The sequence below is a fragment of the Salmo salar genome, chromosome ssa08 (genome assembly GCF_905237065.1).
Source record: "Salmo salar chromosome ssa08, Ssal_v3.1, whole genome shotgun sequence".
Classification (NCBI taxonomy): Eukaryota; Metazoa; Chordata; class Actinopteri; order Salmoniformes; family Salmonidae; genus Salmo; species Salmo salar.
This window is the reverse complement of record NC_059449.1, coordinates 6419583-6432392: the sequence shown is the minus strand read 5'-3', so window position 1 is coordinate 6432392 and position 12810 is coordinate 6419583. Positions and strand designations below refer to the sequence as shown.

Here is a 12810-nt window from a genome sequence, read left to right as displayed (position 1 = left end):
CCAACTCATGTAGCGTCATCCTTCTCCAGCATTGTCTCGCTCTCTTGCTCCACCTGTATGCCTATGAACATCCAGGGGAAGAGTGGAGGTAGGCCAGTGTCTGAGCGTGCGACCCACTCGTCTCTCCTCGTCCCCGGGTTGCCTCGGAGCCTGACTGGGTCCCCCACTCCGCACTCTGGCTGACGCTCTCGTCCGGCTGCTCCTGCCCTTATTTGGTCTGCAGGCGCAGCTCCTCGCGCAGGCCCTGGAGGTCCCCCAGGCACAGCAGCATTCCAGGGCCTATTGATCTTTAGCGGGCCCAGAGCTCTCCTCCCCGCCTCTCTTTCGCACTCTTCATTTAATTTGAGATCTCTCGTTATTTTTCTGTTTGTGTGATCTGGACACGAACCAATTTCCATTCAGTTCTTAACGTTTCACTCACACACTCTCTCTCGTGAGTGTTTAACAGAAACGAGGTCGGAGGTGTTTGCATAACCATTAGTGGAGGCAATTTTTCTTCATCTCTCGCACTCCTAACAGAAACCGTTCCAAAAATATCTAATGCAATTAAGTCATCCGTCAAAACACAAGCAGTTCTTATGTGTATATATGCATGACAACAATGTAAACGCACAGTAAGCATTGAAGCAAGAAAAGCTAACCCATTATAAAGTTGTCAGCCCTCCCTCTGTGCATGAAGTCTGTTTCCATAATGTCTATGGGGAGGAAGAAAGCCAATCAAAACAATGGATGGCCTTTTTTATTTTTTTTTAAATAAGCTCATTTATGATGACATTAAAGTTGTTCATTCTCCCTTCGGTGTCGATCTCCTGAAATGGCTAACATACCTCCCTCAAGACGTATCAGGCCGGGTTTGTTTGTACAGTTGCCATGGGGGCAGGTTTTAGGAAGGAGCTGACTCCTACACAAACAAAGGATGTCTGGGATGGTGTGTGTCTGTAGAAGGAGTGTACACACACACACACGTCTCCAAATACGTACCTACTTCACATATAATACTTGAAATTGTCTTGGTCCAACAATACAGTCCAAAACATATTGGGGCAGCGTGAACTTGAACCTTTCCTGGAATATACACACAGTTTACCAATAGACATTTTTTATATCCAAACACGCTACAGCCCAGCTTAAACAAAAGGCTCCGATGGAGACGATTTATGCCGAAACATATGCCTTTTGTTTGTTTGTCCCATCAATAAATCTATCAGATTTACCCAGCAACAGAGGGCTCCTTTGTCTTTATCCTCCCTGATAGTCACCAGCTGAAGTATCCTGGGGCAAATGTTTTTTGGATAAATACAGCTTAATTGCATACAGTCATTCCTACGTGGACCACACCAGAACTTAACTACTGTATAACCATGTTGTCACACCAGTGAGAAAAGGAGTCCGCCTGTTATCAGACTTTCCAAAGAGAGAAAAATACAGAAATGATCAGGCAGAATTTATTAGGAATATAGTACCCAAAAATTGTAAATGAAAGCAGAAAGACTTGTAGAAAGACTTGTAATAAGAATGTCATTGCAATGCATCCACTTGAGTTCACATTTGGACAAACCTAATCTGCACTTGTAGCCCCCCTTTCTGATTCAATATACACAACTCCAATGTGAGCCGGGGATCCTCCAAAAGACCACGTCTTCAGTCCAAAACCTTTACAGTCCCCGAAAGTGGTAGCAAAGGCAGACTAGAAATATTTAAAACATTACATTCTATCCTTATTCAATTATGGGTAAAGTACATTCCCTTATACTCCATTTAGGTCTCCAGAGCAGTTATCCCTGGAAACACTACAAGGTACCACTTTACACCAAGGTACCCTTCATAAAGAGCACCTTAAAGTAGTGTAACCCACTATAAATGTTTTCTTTATGGGTTTTTTGCATACTCTATGGGGCAATTGGTGTGGATGTAGGAAAAGGTGGTGTGAAAAAGTGAGAAGAGAAAAGGCAACCCAAACGGATGGTGGGTGAGAAAATAAGAGTTTATAAAGCAGTGGATCATGTCATCGATTTACAGCTCCATACAAAAGATGTACAAAAAACAGCACCAACAGACACGCAGTGCTCTCACATGCCAGGGTCGTGTTCATTAGGGATAGCAACGGGAAACGTTTGCAACAGAACACGAACATTTGCAGTTCTTATTGGACATGTCCAGGTAGTCAGTTTTCTTCTGTTTGGTCCCTAATGAACACGACCCAGGGAAGGGTGAATGAAAAGGGGATGGTGAGAACAAAACCAACCAAAGACAGAAACCAAAAATAAAGTAATTACATATTAAGGTGCTTAAACAATTGTTCTGCGGTCAGTGTCCTTCCTATGTGAATAGATACTCATATAAACACAAAAAAAAGGCAAAATAAATTCTTAAAATCACATTCATTGAACACAAAAAGTATGCCTAACAAATGTTATTCAAATACATTTTTACAAGCTATTGCATTGACACTAATCGCTTCATTCATCCCGGACAGTAAAAAGGTCGCCGTCAGAATTATCTATAGAGAAAATAACAACTCCAGGAAGATAACTGTATAATTCAATTCAATTACGCCGCTTATCTGATTATATTAATTTAGAGTGAAGTAAAACATCCCATTTGGACAAAGGCAATGAATGTGGCGGCAACATTAGCTATGTAATTCCTAATACAGTATTCAACAGCGATCTTAAAAAGAAAACCTCATCATAGAATAAAATAACAACGTTTCAAAATGGAGGGTTGTGTTATTGCTGAGACCTGAATGTTTGTTGTATATTGACAAAAGTAAATGTCAGACTTGATTGGGAACAAATTTAGGCTATTGTCTCGTTATCTTAAACATGACAAGGGGATTTGCTGTGGTTGAAATGAACCAAAAGCACACTTTACCTTAGGCCACTTCAACTAGAAGAAAGTACACAAAGTAAGCTGAGAAACTTATATTGCTCTATCCAGAGTTATATTTATGGACGGAGACATATAAATGACGTCCTATCAATATTCAATACTTTTCCCATTATAAATATCTTTACATAAAAGAAAAGTGGGAAAACGGGTTGCTTTTGCATATGTTTTTCCAAAGGTATCAAACTCCTAAAGCCCTATCGACAATCCAATCTAGCTCTCACTTGTAAAATCCGTAGTGTACTCATACATTTCAAGTGAGAAAAAGGATAAAACGCCAAGTCCACCATCAATAAAATCCCAAATCTATAAATATTACTTTCCATCTAAAGTACAAAATGTACTGTAATTGTTCAAAAAGAAGGGCTAAAAATAAAATATCAACGATTGCCACTTCCACATTTGAAATAACTCGCCCATATAGGAGTTCGCAAACACTATAATGAAAAACTGGAATTGACTGTAGGCCCATAGAGGGCAGATATCCAGAGCCTTCCGGTGCAAATAGAAGGCTCTGCAAATAGAAATATAACGCACGAGGTGGCTAAAAACAGACCATCTTCTGCCAGCTTGCTACCCATGGCCCGGCTAGCGGTCTGAATCGCCGTGACCCCAACCAACCTCACTACTCACTGGACCCTTATGATCCCTCGGCTAAGCATGCCTCTCCTTAATGTCAATATGCCTTGTCCATTGCTGTTCTGGTTAGTGTCTATTGGCTTATTTCACTGTAGAGCCTCTAGCCCTGCTCATTATACCTTATCCAACCTTTCAGTTCCACCACCCACACATGCGATGACATCACCTGGTTTCAATGATGTTTCTAGAGACAAAATTCAACCTGCTCCTTTCACTCTCTGTTCCGGACATCCTAGACGACCAATTCTCATAGCTTTTAGCCGTACCCTTATCCTACTTCTCCTCTGTTCCTCTGGCGATGTAGAGGTGAATCCAGGCCCTGCAGTGACTAGCTCCACTCCTACTCCCCAGGCGCTCTCTTTTGATGACTTCTGTAAACGTAATAGCCTTGGTTTCATGCATGTTAACATTAGAAGCCACCTCCCTAAGTTTGTTTTATTCACTGCTTAGCACACTCTGCCAACCCGGATGTCCTAGCCATGTCTGAATCCTGGCTTAGGAAGACCACCAAAAACTCTGAAATCTCCATCCCTAACTACAACATTTTCAGACAAGATAGAACGGCCAAAGGGGGCGGTGTTGCAATCTACTGCAGAGATAGCCTGCAGAGTTCTGTCCTACTATCCAGGTCTGTACCCAAACAATTTGAACTTCTACTTTTAAAAATCCACCTCTCTAAAAACAAGTCGCTCACTGTTGCCGCCTGCTATAGACCACCCTCTGCCCCCAGCTGTGCTCTGGACACCATATGTGAACTGATTGCCCCCCCATCTATCTTCAGAGCTCGTGCTGCTAGGTGACCTAAACTGGGACATGCTTAACACCCCAGCCATCCTACAATCTAAGCTTGATGCCCTCAATCTCACACAAACTATCAATGAACCTACCAGGTACCACCCCATAGCCATAAACACAGGCACCCTCATAGATATCATCCTAACCAACTTGCCCTCTAAATACACCTCTGCTGTTTTCAACCAAGATCTCAGCGATCACTGCCTCATTGCCTGCATCCGTAATGGGTCAGCGGTCAAACAACCTCCACTCATTACTGTCAAACGCTCCCTGAAACACTTCAGCGAGCAGGCCTTTCTAATCGACCTGGGCCGGGTATCCTGGAAGGATATTGACCTCATCCCGTCAGTAGAGGATGCCTGGTTGTTATTTTTTTTAAATGCCTTCCTCACCATCTTAAATAAGCATGCCCCATTCAAGAAATTTGGAACCAGGAACAGATATAGCCCTTGGTTCTCTCCAGACCTGACTGCCCTTAACCAACACAAAAACATCCTGTGGTGTTCTGCATTAGCATCGAACAGCCCCCGTGATATGTAACATTTCATGGAAGTTAGAAACCAATATACACAGGCAGTTAGAAAAGCCAAGGCCAGCTTTTTCAAGCAGAAATTTGCTTCCTGCAACACAAACTCAAAAAAGTTCTGGGACACTGTAAAGTCCATGGAGAATAAGAGCACCTCCTCCCAGCTGCCCACTGCACTGAGGATAGGAAACTCTGTCACCACCGATAAATCCACTTTAATTGAGAATTTCAATAAGCATTTTTCTACGGCTGGCCATGCTTTCCACCTGGCTACCCATACCCCGGTCAACAGCACTGCACCCCCCACAGCAACTCGCCCAAGCCTTCCCCATTTCTCCTTCTCCCAAATCCAGTCAGCTGATTTTCTGAAAGAACTGCAAAATCTGGACCCCTACAAATCAGCTGGGCTAGACAATCTGGACCCTTTCTTTCTAAAATGATCTGCCGAAATTGTTGCAACCCCTATTACTAGCCTGTTCAACCTCTCCTTCGTGTCGTCTGAGATTCCCAAAGATTGGAAAGCAGCTGCGGTCATCCCCCTCTTCAAAGGGGGGGACACTCTTGACCCAAACTGCTATAGACCTAGATCTATCCTACCCTGTCTTTCTAAGGTCTTCGAAAGCCAAGTCAACAAACAGATTACCGACCATTTCGAATCCCACTGCACCTTCTCCGCTATGCAATCTGGTTTCAGAGCTGGTCATGGGTGCACCTCAGCCACGCTCAAGGTCCTAAACGATATCTTCACCGCCATCGATAAGAAACAAGACTGTGCAGCCGTATTCATTGACCTGGCCAAGGCTTTCAACTCTGTCAATCACCACATCCTCATCGGCAGACTCAATAGTCTTGGTTTCTCAAATGATTGCCTCGACTGGTTCACCAACTACTTCTCTGATAGTGTTCAGTGTGTCAAATCGGAGGGCCTGTTGTCCGGACCTCTGGCAGTCTCTATGGGGGTGCCACAGGGTTCAATTCTTGGGCCGACTCTCTTCTCTGTATACATCAATGATGTCGCTCTTGCTGCTGGTGAGTCTCTGATCCACCTCTACGCAGATGACACCATTCTGTATACTTCTGGCCCTTCTTTGGACACTGTTAACAACCCTCCAGATGAGCTTCAATGCCATACAACTCTCCTTCCGTGGCCTCCAACTGCACTTAAATACAAGTAAAACTAAATGCATGCTCTTCAACCGATCGCTGCCTGCACCTGCCCGCCCGTCCAGCATCACTACTCTGGACGGTTCTGACTTAGAATATGTGGACAACCACAAATACCTAGGTGTCTGGTTAGACTGTAAACTCTCCTTCCAGACTCACATAAAACATCTCCAATCCAAAGTTAAATCTAGAATTGGCTTCCTATTTCGCAACAAAGCATCCTTCACTCATGCTGCCTCGTAAAACTGACCATCCTACCGATCCTCAACTTCGGCAATGTCATTTACAAAATAGCCTCCAATACCCTACTCAATAAATTGGATGCAGTCTATCACAGTGCCATCTGTTTTGTCTCTAAAGCCCCATATACTACCCACCACTGCGACCTGTACGCTCTCGTTGGCTGGCCCTCGCTTCATACTCGTCGCCAAACCCACTGGCTCCAGGTCATCTACAAGACCCTGCTAGGTAAGGTCACCCCTCATCTCAGCTCGCTGGTCACCATAGCAGCACCCACCTGTAGCACGCGCTCCAGCAGGTATATCTCACTGGTCACCCCCAAAGCCAATTCCTCCTTCGGCCCCCTCTCCTTCCAGTTCTCTGCTGCCAATGACTGGAACGAACTACAAAAATCTCTAAAACTGGAAACACTTATCTCCCTCACTAGCTTTAAGCACCAGCTGTCAGAGCAGCTCACAGATTACTGCACCTGTACATAGCCCATCTATAATTTAGCCCAAACAACTACGTCTTCCCCTACTGTATTTATTTATTTTGCTCCTTTGCACCCCATTATTTCTATTTCTACTTTGCACTTTCTTCCACTGCAAATCTACCATTCCAGTGTTTTACTTGCTATATTGTATGTACTTTGCCACCATGGCCTTTTTTTGCCTTTACCTCCCTTATCTCACCTCATTTGCTCACATTGTATATAGACTTATTTTTCTACTGTATTATTGACTGTATGTTTGTTTTACTCCATGTGTAACTCTGTGTTGTTGTATGTGTCAAACTGCTTTGCTTTATCTTGGCCAGGTCGCAGTTGTAAATGAGAACTTGTTCTCAACTTGCCTACCTGGTTAAATAAAGGTGAAATAAAATAAATAAAAATATTTATATGCTTTCAATATCAATGCATTTGCCTCCAAACATTTCTTACCCTATCCCGTGGTTTCCAGCAACACTTTTGGGTATCATGCATTAGACAGCATCATCATTTTCACTAGGGAAATAGGTGAGCCTTCCCTGTAGCTCAGTTGGTAGAGCATGGTGTTTGCAACGCCAGGGTTGTGGGTTCGATTCCCACAGGGGGCCAGCACAGAAAAAAAATTCAAATAATAAATAAATGTATGAAATTGTATGAAATGTATGCATTCACTACTGTAAGTCGCTCTGGATAAGAGCGTCTGCTAAATGACTAAAATGTAAATGTAAAATGTGATTGTTTCTGTGTTGGTGTATGACATTTATGAAGAAGATTTTTTACTAATAACGCTGTGGTTGTTTCATGTTACTTATTGAAAGTTGCTGTGGATAAGAGCATTTGCGAAATGATTAAACATTGAAATGTGTTGCAATGTCCTATGACAATATACTGCTCTGAAAATACCAACCTGCCCCCCTATTACAGATAACACAGTTAGGGGGGTCTCTGTTTTGATTTAACACTGAGGAAAAAGGGAAAAGAAACATGTCCAAAACCAAGATGGCTGACATGATGACGTCAAGGCAATCCTGAGTGGCAGTTTACTTGGCATCTTTAACTCTATCTTTACCATATTTGATCTTTCTGAATGTTACACAATCAACTTACCAATGCAAGTTATTACATTACTGGGTTAAAATATATCTAATAAATCAAATAAAAGCAGATGTCAACACTTAAAAGGTGGCCATCTTGTTTGGCTACCCTTCCTTCAGTATCTGAGGTGACAGGAATTCAAAAGTATGGATCTTCTTCTACCTCTTCTCGATCATTTAGAAAATAATTGTTTAATTAGTGGAATAGTCTCCTTTAGAGTTGGCTAGTTAGAGCTAAAACTAAATATTTGTTGTGACGTTGTCGCACATGCTTGGGCAAGGCTTCTTGGATGACCGGACGTAGTGGGGTCATCCTAGGGTCAGCTCCACCTCCCCCAATCTTAACCTTAACCAATGGTGGGGAAAGTGCAAAACTGACCCAAATCAGTGTCTGTGGGCAACTTTACTCCGGGTTGGTTGTGTCCAATATGGGTTGTGCTAGAGATGGAAGGGTCCACGTAAGGAGGGTGCGGAGGTGGACCGGATTCATCATTATAGTTTCTTGACGTAGTTTCCTGGGAAGGTTCCAAACTGCTTGCTCCGTCGGGAAGTCCCTTTGCAAAAACACAAAAACAGAGATGCCAATTTTCCACTATGTAGACATCCACGGTGACATTAAAACATTATAGGTTGTAATTGTAAAAGAGAATGTGTTTAATAAAGGCTAATAATAATCAACAATGAAAAGTGTCCGTTTACATACTGTAGCCCACTAGAAGTGATTGATTCTAGAATTTCAGTGGTTCTTCTATGCAGAGGGAACTATCCAATGAATTGCTGTATTAAATAGTGTATTCAAATATTGCAAAAAACACAAATGATTCTCTGCACCATTAAAATAAACCCAAGACTGTACATTCAAACCAAAGTTTATGTTTCAGAAGCTGTCTGTCTAGTTAGCAGCATTCCTACCAGACTGCAATGTAATCAACATCCAACTCAGGAAATTAAAGATCTCGTTGAGCTAATTGGCAAGATTTCACAGAGGCCCCCCCAAAATCCCATTGCAACATGGCTGGACTTTGAGGAAGGAAATACAAGGACCTAGAAGTGAGGGGTCAAATGAATTCTCAGTGCAACCAGTCTGTAGTGGTAATATCACCGTTTGGTATCCGGCTGAGTGGTCAAAATGGATTAAGTGGACATTTCAGAGTGGGAGAGGAAGGCCCTGTTCTGAAACAACTCCTACTCCCTAGGCACTTCCCCTATCCCTTAACCTGTTGGGGGTAGGGGGCAGTATTGACACGGCCGGATAAAAAAACGTACCCGATTTAATCTGGTTACTACTCCGGCCCAGTAACTAGAATATGCATATAATTATTGGCTTTGGATAGAAAACACCCTAAAGTTTCTAAAACTGTTTGAATGGTGTCTGTGAGTATAACAGAACTCATATGGCAGGCAAAAACCTGAGACGATTCTGAACAGGGAGTGGCCTGTCTGACAAGTTGTTGTTCATCTTGGCTCTTTTTATTGAAGACTGAGGATCTTTGCTGTAACGTGACACTTCCTACGGCTCCCATAGGCTCTCAGAGCCCGGGAAAAAGCTGAATGATATCGAGACAGCCCCAGGCTGAAACACATTATCGCTTTTGGCAAGTGGCCGATCAGAGGACAATAGGCTTAGGCGCGTGCCCGAGTCGACCCCATGCTTTATTTTCTTTCGTCTGTTTACCTAAATGCAGATTCCCGGTTGGAATATTATCGCTTTTTTACGAGAAAAATGGCATAAAAATGGGTTTTAAACAGCGGTTGACATGCTTCGAAGTACGGTAATGGAATATTTAGAATTTTTTTGTCATGAAATGCGCCATGCTCGTCACCCTTCTTTACCCTTTCGGATAGTGTCTTGAACGCACGAACAAAACGCCGCTATTTGGATATAACAATGGATTATTTGGGACAACACCAACATTTGTTATTGAAGTAGAAGTCCTGGGAGTGCATTCTGATGAAGAACACCAAAGGTAATAACATTTTTCTTATAGTAAATCTGACTTTGGTGAGTGCTAAACTTGCTGGGTGTCTAAATAGCTAGCCCTGTGATGCCGGGCTATCTACTTAGAATATTGCAAAATGTGCTTTCACCGAAAAGCTATTTTAAAATCGGACATATCGAGTGCATAGAGGAGTTCTGTATCTATAATTCTTAAAATAATTGTTCTGCTTTTTGTGAACGTTTATCGTGAGTAATTTAGTAAATTCACCGGAAGTTTGCGGGGGGTATGCTAGTTCTGAACGTCACATGCTAATGTAAAAAGCTGGTTTTTGATATAAATATGAACTTGATTGAACAAAACATGCATGTATTGAACAAAACATGCATGTATTGTATAACATAATGTCCTAGGTGTGTCATCTGATGAAGATCATCAAAGGTTAGTGCTGCATTTAGCGGTCTTCTGGGTTTTTGTGACATTATATGCTAGCTTGAAAAATGTGTGTCTGATTATTGCTGGCTGGGTACTCTGCTGACATAATCTAATGTTTTGCTTTCGTTGTAAAGCCTTTTTGAAATCGGACAGTGTGGTTAGATTAACGAGAGTCTTGTCTTTAAAATGGTGTAAAATAGTCATATGTTTGAGAAATTGAAGTAATAGCCCCTATTTCTAAGGTATTTGAATAACGCGCCACAGGATTCCACTGGCTGTTTCGTAGGTGGGACGATTTCGTCCCGCCGGCCCTAGCGAAGTTAATCCCTAGACACTTCCCCTAGTCCCTAGGGAATTCCCCTAGCCCCTACACCCTAGGCACTTCCCTTAGCCCCTACTCCCTAGGCACTTCCCCTAGCCCCTACTCCCTAGGCACTTCCCCTGGCCCCTACTCCCTAGGCACTTCCTCTAGCCCCTACTCCCTAGGCACTTCCCCATAGCTCCTAGGCATTTGTAAATCTGAGAGGACTGCATAGATCTAAGTAATGTGGCAGAAATTCGTGCTTGCCTATCAGAGGGCAAGGTGGGACCATTACCACATTTCTTATCCTCATCAAAGTCTTTGAGATGTACGCCAAAAGTGCCTATAGGCTAGGGGTTGTTTCAGGATGGAGCTGAAGTGTGTTCTACTCAGGGCACAGGCAGTAGATTACAAGGAACTCGAGCACCACCTACTGGTGAGAGTGGGGTACGAGTTAAACATAAATGCAATTCAGTATCCACTGTTGCAAATCTACTAACTGCAGGGCTCTCCAACCCTGTTCCTGCAGAGCTACTGTCCTCTCGGTTCACTCCAATCCTAATCTAGCACACCTGATTCTAATAATTAGCTGGTTGATGAGATGAATCAGGTTAGTCACAACTGGGGTTGGAGCAAAAACCTACAGGAGGGTGGCTCTCTAGGAACAGGGTTGAAGAACCCTCTACTACAGCCTACCAGAGAGTTGGTCTCCAAAAATGCACCCTTCAATCCTTAACCTTGAAACTATTTCCGATCTTCTGTCATGACTGGATAGATAACAACAGCTTAGCTTTTCAACAATCAAGTACTGTGATTCTGTGAGGAAAAGGTGAAGTATTTATTCTCCTCTCTTACCGACAAACCAGCCGTCGTCGCACTTCTCCATGACATCCACGATGTCCCCCTCCTTCAGCTCCAGCTCGTCCTCGTTACGGGGCAGATAGTTGTACAGGGCCTGGAACCTGGGGGGACACAAAACCATGGCTGTGTGAGAAACGTGTCCCACACCGCTATAGCTTTGTGATAAGATCATTATTGATGGGTAATGTTGGTGTAGGCAGGTAGCCTGGCGGTTAATTGGACCAATAACCGAAAGGTCGCTGGTTCGAATCCCAGAGACGACTAGGTGAAAAATGTGCCCTTGAGCAAGGCACTTAACCCTAATTGCTCTGAATAAGAGAGTGTCAGGTAAAATGTATGTTGATGATGATAATGCTGATTGTACAAGTGATAAGGGGGCTATGCTGACAGATAATACCTGACTCTAAATTAAATAAATGTAACGTAGAACATCTGAGATGATATTGCTGAAGATATTGATCATTACTAGAACGACCGATGGGGCCACAACCCTGGAAATATAACCCACATAGCTACAGTCCTATGATAAGATTATTATTGTTGTGTCAATGACTGAGATTCTAATGTTACTTACAGGTCTCCTCCACCATGGAGCGAATCCTGCACAATCCTCTGAGACAGAGAGACAGAGAGAGAAATAAGTACAGTGTGACAAACAGTTGATATGGTGATATAAATCCACTGCTTTGAGATTCACACTTATCATTTGACTCCATTCCCCTTTCAGATGAGAACAGAATACATGTTTTTTTTAAATCCAATCCTTAACAAAAACAATCTCAATGCTCAATCCCCCACAAAGAAAAAATGCACTAGAATGTGGTCAAACAATATCATGCACTGAAATCCAGGGGAACCAACAGGGTATTATTAGAGAACAAAGAAGACATTCCCCACAATCCACAGCTGCTAGTGTCACGCCCCTACCCTTCGACCTCTAACAGGCGACAGACAGGACCTTCGGGTCGCGACGGGGCTACGGGGGGGTTTACCATCGACCGCGAGGAGGTCGTGCTTAAAAGGAGGCTGAAAGAACCAGAAATGCGACAACAACAACAACAAGACAGACGGCCGTCAGCCTCCATTTTCAGAAAGAACAAGAGCAGCCATTTTGACCACAGAGAATCACTGGTATTGTCCCAAAGGACACCCTATCCCCTATATAATGCGCCATTCTTTGTTACAAAGGTAAAGGTTAGTGCATTATATAGGGAATACGTTGTCATTTGACACAAAGACACTTCGGTTGCAAACTCCTGAGCATTCATGCTGTAGGTAAGGGCTGTCTTCCCATGCATACGAAGGCATACACCGTTTATACAGTATAGGTGATCTATACACCTCTTATAGGCTACACACAATACATCAAAAATAAGCTAGCCTGGGTACACATACTGGCACTCTCATATTAACACGGGCATACACTGAGCATATGGGCATCTGCAACCAGACGTCCAACA

The 12810-nt window shown here is 43.1% G+C and overlaps 1 protein-coding gene across 9 annotated transcripts in view; it reads right to left on the bottom strand.

Moving 5' to 3' along the window:
• Positions 1 to 7739: 7739 nt before the first annotated feature.
• Positions 7740 to 12810, bottom strand: part of LOC106609914 (sorbin and SH3 domain-containing protein 2) — a 93038-nt gene continuing 87967 nt past the window's right edge. For all 9 annotated transcript variants that reach the window (XM_045722670.1, XM_045722674.1, XM_045722675.1 and 6 more), the window contains 3 exons: positions 11925 to 11962; positions 11345 to 11451; positions 7740 to 8370 (listed from right to left, as the gene is read on the bottom strand). In XM_045722670.1, the coding sequence (XP_045578626.1) occupies positions 8309 to 8370; positions 11345 to 11451; positions 11925 to 11962 (207 nt within the window). In that variant the 3' untranslated portion in view covers positions 7740 to 8308. The remainder of the gene's footprint in view (positions 8371 to 11344; positions 11452 to 11924; positions 11963 to 12810) is intronic.